We start from the raw sequence: 12,227 nt of genomic DNA, 5'->3' as shown, positions 1-12,227 counted from the left end.
ATAAACTTACCTTTAATCATCCGGGCCGGCTGTGACCCTCAGTGCACCTTCAATTCCCGTCTGGGGAAAACCGGCAACATATGGAGGAATTAAGATTTTCAGTTTGGACGGGGGGACAGGGTCAAATAAAAATAATGGGTGTAGAGGATGGTGGGAAGGAGTGAGCTTGAAACTTTGTGCATTGGGGCGGCAGGTCAGATTTAAAAGATACTTGTTTTGGGGGGACTGGGTGGTGAAAGGACAAATAGTTAATGTAATTGTTATTGAGGGGTGGGAAAGGGGCGTTAGAGATTTATTTGATAAATCTTGGGCAGGTGTGACTTTAAAAATTTAAATGGGCTGGCAGGGCTGGCCGCCCTTTAAAAATGGCGCCAGCACCTGCGCACAGGCAACTGACGCAATTACCAGCGATGGACAGCCCGCCCCCTCCATGTGATTGGAGGGGGCGGGCAGCCCCAGCTATTTAAATGAGCCGTCGTGTGGGCTGCCAGTTTTTGAACTTGGAAGCGGTTCTTAAAATCCAGCCCAATATGTGTACTTGTTTGAGACACAAAGGAACCTTGATGACGGGTGTTGGTCTCTTCTATTTGTTTAGACAACACAAACTTCAAGGAGAAAGTGTGACTCCACATAAATGAATTGTGCTGTGGAAGTGAGTACTAAGGTTTTGCTCGAACTGGTGTGTTGCGTGTTGCAACTATTTTCTGCTTTAGTGAATTATGTTATGATGGTGGAAGTTTTTTGAATTTGAAAATATTGTTCAAAAGAAAATCAAGCACAATATCGAGGAGAAGCAAAAAAAAAAGAAAGGTCAAGGAAGGTCATATGAAAATGACTAGCGAGTAACAAAAAGGAAACAGTCAGTGATTTTTTTCCACACAAGTGACAGGATGGTTAAAGAATAGGGTCCTTTTTATGAAAGATGAAGGAATGGTGGAGAGATTAAACAAACAATTCAGTGTTAAGAAATGTGAGGTGTTGCATTTTGGGAGGGAAATAAACACTAAATGTAAAAACTTAAAAATTCTTAGTCTAAAAATTCTTAAGTAGTCCCTACATTTAGGGGCATGCCTATACTACTGCCAAGTATCTAATCAAATGATATTGTAACCCTCGGGTGTAACGATAGTATACCTCTGATCTGACTCGATATTGTGCCTTTTGCATTTACCGTTATGGATGCTTCTCTAATCTTTCAGTAGGCAGACTGAGAAACAGGGCCGGATTTTATTCCAGCGTTGGGCCAGAAGGCGGAAGGAGACCCCACCTTGGCCCTTCTTCAGACCCCAGTTGCAATTCCACGGCAGACAGTCAGGTGCCCGGGAGCTGTGGCTGGAGGCCAAGCGCATTTCGAGGATTGGGACGGTGGGGGGGTGGCTGTAGCTCTCTTCCACGGTCTTGTCCGCACCTGGTTGTCGCTGGAGAGGGAGCATGCGTGTACACTGATACGCTTGGGGCCTTCCGCAACCGATGGACACCGAAATAAATGCAGAGTTTTCTGGACACCAAAAATAATTGACCAGAACCTGCTGGAGCAGGGTAACTTGCTGCGTTCCTCGTTTCTTAGACTTTTTCCTTACCCTTCAGCTTGCAAAAAAAATTTGTGTCACAATTTGCTGGAAGTGTGAGCTAACGACGGTACAGCTAGCTCAACGGGAAATCTGGGACTTTGGTGAATGAATCGGACCAGCAGATTATCTCCTTACCAAAGAACTTTAAGGATAGAGAAAGAAATAGGAACAATGGAGAAGGAAATAGAGTTAATTAAAGTGTAATTAGATACAGGAAGAGAAAAAAGAGGGGAAAGAAAAATAAATTGAGAGAAAAAGTGACAGAAAGGAAAAGTAAGAAATAAGGTTTTAAAAAATTACATTTTTAAATCCTCTATGAGAAATTTATGCCCTGTAGGAATTAGACCACAGTTACAATTGTTCCCTTCCTGGGTTGGAGAAGTTGAGTGGCACAGCAGGAATATAAATCTCATCATCATGTCATGAAGTACCAGCCCTAACTTTCTGCGGCGAGTTTAATTTGTTCTAACAGCACAAACACAGTAATTTCTTGACATCACGGAGCAGTTGACAGTGAGTTCCTGTTTTTGTCAGCGAGGCTAACAGTGGAGCAGTACAAATCGTCCAGCCATTTGTAACAACTCACCACTCACCGTGTGACGTTTCTTCACCACAAATTGCTGGGTTTTTTTACACACTAATAACGGCGTGTGCGTTTAACTTAGCATTATTTTACCTGCAGGTTCTGGGCCAATATTATACTTTAGATTAGAATTTCACTTTGTTTTATTTAAAGTTACGAAAGAAATAAGAACTGTAAAAAAACAGAAGATCCTATTGTTGCCTAAGTCCCCCAGCTGAAATGCACAGTGCTTGTCTGAGTGTTCTTTGTTGGGGGAAGGGTTGTCATTTCTGATGTGTTGAAATGGTAAGTAAGAAACTATTACACTAGTTTATTTTTCACATTCTTTTGGCAAGACAACAATGGGTCATATAGAGAATAATAAATCATAGCTCTGCAGTTACTAATGATAAAGACTGTAATTCAATGCCTAAACATTGGAAAAGGTTGCAACCATCCAGTAATTACATTGCAAACATCTGGCAGAAATGATAAATGGCAAGGCAAGACCTGAGTTTGACAGGACAGTAAGCAATCAATTATATTACCAGGAAAGGGCATATGATAGAAAGATGCAGTCACTTATAGTGAAGTAGTAATGCTGCACAATTAGACATTTCTACATGAAACATTCTCCCAATTCTCTTTACCTATGCTCACCACACAAGTCAGCCTTAGCTTTCATAGGAATATTTGAACTTCCAATTATTTGAAACTTGACTTTATGTATGAAGCATATGGAGTAGCTTGACAAAGGGCAGAGATATGTATGGAAAAATATAAATTTTCTGCTATATCCTCCTGATCTCGCTAATAGGATTTTAAAAATCACACTGATTATGTTGCTCAAGCTGAAACAACTAATTGTTTATTACAAGAAAGAATATCCACAGAAGCATGTCAGATTGGCAGCTAAAAATATCACTACAGTACATAACTACAGAACATTAACATGGTTCCAAAATAACATCCTGAGGTCTTAGCTTGAATGAGTATGTAATGATTCATTTTCACATGAGAAATGAATTTTCGTGGAGGCATTGCACCTTATACTGTATAACAGCACCTGGTTGTAAGTTATAAGTAACTTTGGGAAGAGTTATTTCCAGGGACAGAAGGAGAAGGAAGAGGGTTTGGAAGGAGAATCGGGTATGAGTGGTGAAGGATACAAAGAAGTGTTCAGAGGTGGCCTTGTCTGTGAATGAGACAATGGAATAGAGATCATATTAGAGGAGGTGGCCATAAAGGGTAGGAGAGTTTATAAGAGGGGAGAATTTGAGAGGAAACAAGGGCAGTGAACTCAGAGGAGAGAGGGTAAGTTGAGATGGGGCTTGAAATCACCAAGAATGAGATGTCACTCGATGCAGAAGCTGGAGGAGGAAAGCTGGGAAGATATCTCAGTGAGAAACTTAGCATGGGACTTGGGTCAGTGACAGAGAACAGAATTTTAAGGGAGAGATGAGTGGGGTGGAACAAGGTGAGGTGCTCAAAGGAGGAGAATGTGCTAGTGGAGTAGAGGGACAGACCAAGATGAAATTGACAATAAGTGCTAAACCACCACCACAAACAAAGGATTAAAGGAATCTCAAAACAAAGCCTCATGGCTTATATTTTTTTGAAAATAAATTGTGCTTTGGAGCAACTACTAGTTCAAATAAAAAAATACAATGTAGAAGTTCTTTTAATTTGGAAGGGACTGACGTTATTCCATAACAGTAATGGTAGCTTAATATAAAAACAAATTTGTGTTGTTGATAGCATTTTGTTGTCGATGGATCTGTTAAAAATAATGCGACAAAAAGTTTACAATTAATATACCAAGTTTTATACTCTTCCATTCTAAAAATGCTGACCCCCCCCCCCCCCCCAACTGATCTTTGTACTGAACCTTTCTGTGTCTTTATCCTCAGCCAACAATTTCAACCATTTAAAGACTTCTGCATCAGAGCATAGGTCCAGTCTGCCAAATACTTCCAAGCCAGTTCAGAGAACTTTCAAGAGCACAGCAGGAAACGATGCTCAGGACATAAATGGGAAAAATATCCCAAGTACATTCATATCACCCGCAAGAAGTCCGAAGCCTCAAGGTATGTGATTCCCATAACTGTTTCATCAAATGCAAAATGAGATGGGGAAGTTAGGAAATTTCACAGTAAGTGACGTATGAGGTTCATTGTTTAGAATTTCCTTGAAATCTACTTGTGTCATGTGACAGAGCAGAAACAAATTGACAAGGATGCTTCCTGTGTTAAGATTTTTGTAATATGATATACTGTTGGGAAGTTCTGCAGGAAAGAAGGAAATGCAGGAGATGAGCATGGTAAACGGAGTAGATGCATTTAAAATAGTGGCTAGGTGGAACAATTTCCAGCTTGTGGCTTGTGACAAATGTGCTTCTTCCTCCTGAATCCTCTACTGGCACTATCCAAAGTGCTTCACAGCCAATAAATTACTTTTGAATTGCAGTTATTGTTGCTTTGTAGGCAAACATGGATACAATTTGCACCTAGCAAAATCCAACAAATAACAAGTAGCATGGGTTGCGGGATAAATGTTGGCCAGGACAGAACGCCCGACTCTTCTTTGAATAGTGCTATGCAATCTTTTACATGGAATAACACCAACACCAAGCTGCCCCTTAGGACCAAACTGATGGTTTATTAGGCCTATGTTCTTAGCACCTTGCTGTATGACTGTGAAACATGGGCTACTTACAGCTACAAGGAAAAGAAGCTCAATAATTTCTATCTTCGCTGTCTGCGGTGCATTATGGGTATATCCTGGCAGAACAAAACCTCAAACGTGGCAGTCCTCTCAAAGGCAGCGCTCCCAGCTGTGTTGGCACTAATCAAACAGAGGCGGCTTCAGTGGATCCGACAGGTCTGCAGGATGGAAGACGGTCGCACACCCAAGGACCATCTGTACGCTGAGGAGGCTGGGGTCTGACGACCAGTGGGGCACCCAAAGCGCTGCTTCAAGAATGCCTGCAAGCGTGACATGTAGAAATGCAGCAAAAGAAGGAGGCAGCGGAGGCACTCAGGTTTAAACCTCCCTGTACATGGATGATGTCGTCGTCTTCTGCTCGGATCCGCTGTCCGTGCGCAGACTGATGAGCATCTGCGACCAGTTCGAACTGGCCTCAGGAGCCAAAGTTAACCACGGCAAGAGCAAGGCCATGTTCTTTGGGAACTGAGCTGACCGATCCTTTGTCCCCTTCACCGTCAGGTCAGATTACCTGAAGGTGCTGGGGATATGGTTTGGAAGGGCCGGGGCGTGCCCCAAAACCTGGGAGGAGCGAGTAGCCAAGGTACGACAAATGTTGGGCGTATGGGGGCAGCGATCTCTCTCCATTGTGGGTAAGAACCTGGTCATCAGGTGCGAGGCGCTCACGTTGTTGCTCTACGTGGCGCAGGTCTGGCCCATACCCCACTCCTGCGCTGTGGCAGTCACCCGAGCCATTTTCCGCTTCATCTGGGGATCTAAAATGGACCGGGTCCGGAGGGACACGATATTCAAATCTCTGGACAAGGGCGGGAAAAATGGACCCAACGTGGCCCTCATCCTGATGACCACCTTCGTGTGCGGCTGCATCAAGCTGTGTGTAGATCTCCAGTACGCAAACTCCAAGTGTCACTACGTGCTGAGGTTCTATCTGTCCCCGGTGTTGTGAAGGATGGGCCTGGGCACATTGCCGCGGAACGCTCCGTGCAGTTGGGCGGTGCCGTACCACCTATCCTTCGTGGAGCAGTTTCTGCGGGAAAACACCTTTGACCACCGATCCATCAGGCAGTGGTCTGCACGGAATGTCCTCAAGGCCCTACGGGAAAAGGAGACGGGGGATCCTGTCGGATGGTTCCCCGAGCAGACCGTCAAAGTCATTTGGCGGAATGCCTCATGACCAGAACTTTCAAACAAGCACCAAGACGTAGCTTGGCTGGTGGTGAGAAGGGCCCTCCCCGTCAGATCCTTCTTGCACACCCAAAGTGTCGCCCCCTCCGCACAGTGCGCCCGCGGTGGCTGTGGTGGGGAAGAGACAGTCGCCCACCTCCTCCTGGAATGTGTCTTCGCAAAGCAGGTGTGGAACGAGATGCAGTGGTTTTTGTCGAGGTTCATCCCAAGCAGCTCTGTAACACAGGAGTCTGTGCTCTACGGGCTGTTCCCAGGGACGCACACCGAGACAAACATCAACTGCTGCTGGAGGACTATCAATTCGGTGAAAGACGCCCTTTGGTCTGCCCGAAACTTGATGGTCTTCCAGCGCAAAGAGTTGTCCACCACCGAGTGTTGCAGACTGGCACATTCCAAGGTCCAGGACTACGTGCTGAGGGACGCACTAAAGCTTGGGGCAGCCGCAGCAAAGGCTCAATGGGGAAAGACCACAGTGTAAGGTCCCCCCACCAAGCTGAACTGAGGGGCTGGATCCATGGGAAACCCCTCGAACTGTATCGTTAATATTTTCATTTGCTGTAAATGTAAAACTGTAATTGGCATGACAATTGTGAAATGGAAGGGTTGTGAAGAAACTCATGATAGTATTGAAGGAAACTGATCTCCCTTGCAATGTTTGTATTTTTTGGTGCTGTTTGAAACTGTTTGGCAATGTAATTTTTACAGATTTTTATGAATAAAGTATATTGTGGAAAAAAAAAGAGAAGGAGGCAGCGGGACAGGAGGGTGGACACCTGCCTCATCAGCCTGGACCAGGAGAAGGCTTTTGACAGGATATCGCACACCTACATGATGGACGTGCTTTCCAAAATGGGGTTTGGGGAGGGAATCTGCAATTGGATCAATCTGTGTCTTCGCAAAGCAGGTGTGGAAAGAGATGCAGTGGTTTTTGTCGAGGTTCATCCCAAGCAGCTCTGTAACACAGGAGTCTGTGCTCTATGGGCTGTTCCCAGAGACACACACCGAGACAAACATCAACTGCTGCTGGAGGACTATCAATTCAGTGAAAGACGCCCTTTGGTCTGCCCGAAACTTGATGGTCTTCCAGCGCGAAGAGTTGTCCACCACTGAATGTTGCAGACTGGCACATTCCAAGGTCCAGGACTACGTGCTGAGGGACGCACTAAAGCTTGGGGCAGCCGCAGCAAAGGCTCAATGGGGAAAGACCACAGTGTAAGGTCCCCCACCAAGCTGAACTGAGGGGCTGGATCCATGGGAAACCCCTCGAACTGTATCGGAAAAATTTTCATTTGCTGTAAAATGTAAAAATGTTAATGGCATGACAAATGAAATGGAAGGGTTGTGAGGCAACTCATGATTGTATCGAAGGAAACTGATCTCCCTTGCAATGTTTGTATTTTTTGGTGCTGTTTGAAACTGTTTGGCAATGTAATTTTTACAGAGTTTTATGAATAAAGTATATTTTGGAAAAAAAAAGAGCTGGACAATACCCAGGCTTTTGCTAATAAGTGGCAAGTAACATTCATGCCACACAAGTGCCAGCCAATGACCATTTCAAACAAGTGAGAATCTAACCATCTCCCCTTGACATTCAAGGCATTACCATCGCTGAATCCCCCCTATCAACATCCTGGGGGATACCATTGACCAGAAACTGAACTGGAGTAGCCATATAAATACCGTGGCTACAAGAGGAGGTCAGAGGATAGGAATCCTGAGGCGAGTAACTCACCTCCTGACTCCCCAAAGCCTGTCCACCATCTACCATTCACTGGAGTGAAATGTCAATTTAGATTATTTGCTTAAGTCTGAAGTGAGGTTTAACCCACATCTTTCTGATTTAACAGTGAAAGTTCTACCAAATCTGCCAAACTGACACATAGAGATGTGCATAAAAGGTCATGCACTTTCCTTAAATACCACCATTTGGAAATCTGCAAATTGTTCTGTACTTCATTATTTGTTAGTGGTTGTGTTGCAAAAGCAAGCAACTAAGATTATGTAATCAAATGAGTTGTACTCTTTTTTTTAAATGATTAATTTTCCCCTGAATCAAAACTATTAATTTAACATGCCTTTTCGAAATAGAGATGAGTTCATTTCAATGAACTGATGATTTTGTCATATAAGAGATGTAAATCCCAGGGGACTGAAGAATTCAAAAGACAAAAATCCTCAGGAATGTGTGAGTGAAATAATGGAATCAATTATCAAAATCCTGGAACTCCCTCCCTAACGGCACTGTGCATGTACCAGATGGACGGCAGCAGTTCAAGGAGACAGCTCACCACCATCTTTTCAAGGGTAATTAGGGATGGGCAATAAATGCTGGCCATGCCAGCAATGCCCACATCCCATGAAATGAATTTTTAAAAACCTGTATGAGAATAGCCCCATAAACTGCAGCAAAAGATGAACTCAGAAGCAGAGAAGATTCTGCCTGACCAACCTCCTTAGCCTATTGAGGAAGTGATGTTCCATGTTGACAGAGGAAAAGCCTTATGATATCATGTACTTTGACAAAAGCCATTTAAACTCAAGGCCCTGGGATTTAAGGTAAAATCTGGAAGTGATAATAAGGGTACAATTTGGCAAGTATTTGTTAGAGAAGTGGGAAATGCAGGGTGTGGTGCATCATGAATCGAAATTGGGCCACCTAATTGTAATTGGTCAAATAACCAGGTGTGATAGTTGAGTCTGAGAGCACAGTTTGAGAACTATAAAATCAGTTGCACAAATTATGCCAATGAACAGAATTGTTTGTTTCTGCAACACAGTCACTGACCAGTAAGGAAGCAAAGCACCATTGAAAAATTCTTTCATATGAAAGAAAAATGGCTGACGTAAGTACTCAATACTTTGGAGTACTTAGGATGAAGTTGAAGGAGATCTGTGGGTTTTAATTGACCTGATGCTTCACGACAGAACAACAATCACAGTAGGAAGGTCTATTCAAATAGCATAGTTCCCTGGTCATTCCACACTCTGATTACAGGGGTGAATTTAACGGATCCCCCGATGTCAGGGGTTGTGACAGGAGGGACCGGAAAATGCCTCCGGCAGAGGCCCGCCACAGACCTCAACGCCAGGAAGGCCTGGCTCCATATTACCAGCGGCAGCGAGGCCTCGTGGCGGTACCCTCCACCCCCCCATCACCCCGCTCAGCAGCGGAAGGCAAATCTTAATAAATATCCTAACCACTCCTGCCATCCGTCTCCCTCTGATATTGGTGACGGTGGCCGGCACTCCCGCACCTTCGGATCTCCATTTGGAGATCCGATGCAGGATACTGGTAGGGAGCAGGTAAGTATTTCAGTGCGGTGGGCGGGGAGTGGGGTCAAACTAATATGATTGGTGGAGGGGATGGTGGAAAGAGTTAAAGATAAAAGTTTGCGAACTTTGTGGGGCGGGTGGTGGTGGGTGAAGGTCAGGTACACGAGGTAAGTATTTGCTGGGGGGACAGGGCACAAATTGAAGTGTATGTTTATTGGGGGGTCAGGAGAGGGGCTCGAAACATTCATTTAATATTTTTTAATAAGGTTTAATCCGATATTCCTTTAAAGATTTTAATTGTCATGTAGGGCTCGAAGCCCTTAAAAATAGCGTCAGCGCCTGTGCAGTGGCACCTGATGCCATTGCCATGGACGGAATGCCCATCCCCTCCAAGTCATCGGTGGGGCGGGAGGGGGGTTGGTCTGCCCCAGCCAATTAAATGAGCTGCCGCGTTTAATATCATGGCGGTTCCACAATGAACGATCCGCGCATGCTGACCGCCATAGTTTACAGCAGCGGAAATGTAAAATTCAGCCCACTGTGTCCAGTATTGGCCACTCAGCTACAAGAATGATCACTAGCATCAGAGGACTGAGTGATTTGAAAGTGCTGGAGAAATTTGGCCTTTTTACACTTGAATGGAGGCAACTGAGAAGTGATCTTCCTGAGTTATTCAAAAAAACAAGTGGATACCATGATTGGGGAACTGTCAATTCTTTCTAGATGAATACGCCAAGATGGTAAAATAGTCTTCCTTCTCCATAACAATGCTATAACAAGAGGTACAGGTTGAAACTAGCAAAGGAAAAATATAAGCCTGATGTCAAGAAGTTCTTCATATGGAGAATGATTTGTGGCTAAAGTACTTGATGTAAAATCCCTAGAATCATTTAAACATTAAAAACCAATAGCCCCAAATCTCTTTCAACTTCACCCTGAGCTAACTTACACTATTTATGGAGTATGTATGTGTAACACTTGACATTTAGCCACAGTGAACATCATCTGCCTCAAAAGCCCGTTGACAGTGGAAGCAGGCACGTGCACGATTTGAAGATCGCGTTCTTGGAGGTCGGCTCCAGGTCCCGCCGCCTCTGGAATGCTAAATTATTTTTAAAGGGCTGCCAGGAAGGAGAGAGGGAACAATAAGCCCGCACGTCTCCAATTATTTGCCTGTTGAGCTCATTATGGAGCTCATTAACAGGCTTTTCAGGAGAAGTTTGTGATTTTCAAAAGGAAGGCCATGAGGAGAACGCCACATCTGGAGCACGGCAGGGTTAGAAGACGTGTACAATGCGGAAGGCCATGAGGGCTATGGGAAGGCCAATTAACATGATGCCCAGGTCCAAATTAAAGCTCGATTGCTGCAAACGTGTCACAGAGTAGTTGTAAGACTTGCTTTTCTCAGTGGTGAGTGGTAGGATTCGGGAGAGGGATGTGAGGCTGCTGGCATCACTTGGACAGCTGGGGTTGGCAGGGGAAGGCCTGGTGAATGCACAAAGCCCACCTGAGGGAGTTCAGATGGTAACAGGCTACTCTGACATTGGACAGAGCAGCCAGGATGAGCTTCAGCAGATGCAATCTTCTGGACAGCAGGAGGCCAGAGGAGCACAATGGCGGGCTGCAAGGGGAGGAAGGTGCAACCGAGGGCATCGGGTCTACCGCCTAAGAATCAGCTACCTGCAAATGACAGAGCGCCAGTACCATAGGCGACTGCGCCTATCCAGACAGATGGTTTGGGACATTTGTACTCTGATCCATAATGACCTGAGGTCCCGTAGCCCCTGTGGCAGTCCATTACCTGCAGCTGTGAAGGTCTCGTTACCCTGAATTTCTATGCAACTGGGTCGTTCCAGAGATCAGCTGCAGACCTAGGTGGCATCTGGCAGTCGACAACTCATCACACCATTGGGCAGGTCACAGATGCCATATTCGGGAAGGCAGGGGACTACATCCACTTTGGCATTGACGCGCCTTCGCAGGCACAGAGGGCATTGGGTTTTGCCACCATCACTGGATTCCCCCAGGTGCAGGGCATCATCGATTGCGCCCATATGGTCATCAAGCCAGCCAGTGACCAGCCAGTGAAATCCATCAAGAGGAAGGGCTTCCACTCCCTCAATGTCCGACTGGTCTGTGACCACAATAGGAGCTTCCTCCATGTGTGCGCTTGCTTTCCTCGCAGCTGCCATGACTCTTTCATCCTCCGCCAATCCAGGCTGCCTCAGATCTTCACTCTATCCCCCAAAGTGCGTGGGTGGATCCAAGGGGACAAGGGTGATCCCTTGAAGAGATGGCAACTGACCCCTCTGAAGCCCCAGACTGAAGCACAGAGCCAATACAAGCAATGCCACCTGCTCAGCAGGCCAACCATTGAGTTCTGGCATCAGGCTTCTGAAGAAGCAATTCCGATGCCTGGACCAGTAGGGTGGTGCCCTCCAGTACCCTCCTGCAAGGGTCTGTCATTATGGTGGTCTGCTGTGCTCTCCATAGCATGGCCCTTGAGAGAGTTGTGGACCTTGAGGACAGTGAGGAGGAGGAGGCAGAGGGAGATAACACTGCTGCATGCCGAGGATTTTGCGTTTTGGGTCAGGTCCCTGACGTCGAGGTCAAATGCAGGCTCCGACTTCGCACTGTGTGGGAAAAGTCACCCGACAGTGATTTTGCCTTGATTAGCCAATTAGTAGCCAGAGGGCATGTTCGCTATCCAATTAAGGATGATAGACAGGCTCTTGAAGTTGGAGGGCCAATATGAGGCCCTCCAGCACAGAAGGAACTGCAGCCTGCCATTGCAGGTAAGGGAGAAAGAGGACCCCTCTATAATGAGAAACATCTCTACAGGGCAGCCTGTAGCTGCAGCTATGGCCAGATAGGTGGACGGGGCTTCAGATTCTGCCTGGAGCGCTGGTCCC

The 12,227-nt window shown here is 45.7% G+C and overlaps 1 protein-coding gene across 1 annotated transcript in view; it reads left to right on the top strand.

Annotated features, from left to right (window-relative positions):
• LOC137379663 (FYVE, RhoGEF and PH domain-containing protein 4-like) overlaps positions 1 to 12,227 on the top strand; it is a 372,218-nt gene that overhangs the window by 248,518 nt on the left and 111,473 nt on the right. The window contains 1 exon segment of the mRNA XM_068050821.1: positions 4,044 to 4,220. Within this exon segment, the coding sequence (XP_067906922.1) occupies positions 4,044 to 4,220 (177 nt within the window).

Source organism: Heterodontus francisci, chromosome 18, assembly GCF_036365525.1.
Source record: "Heterodontus francisci isolate sHetFra1 chromosome 18, sHetFra1.hap1, whole genome shotgun sequence".
Lineage (NCBI taxonomy): Eukaryota > Metazoa > Chordata > Chondrichthyes > Heterodontiformes > Heterodontidae > Heterodontus > Heterodontus francisci.
The sequence above is the reverse complement of the archived record's forward strand: the minus strand, read 5'-3'. Positions and strand labels throughout refer to the sequence as shown.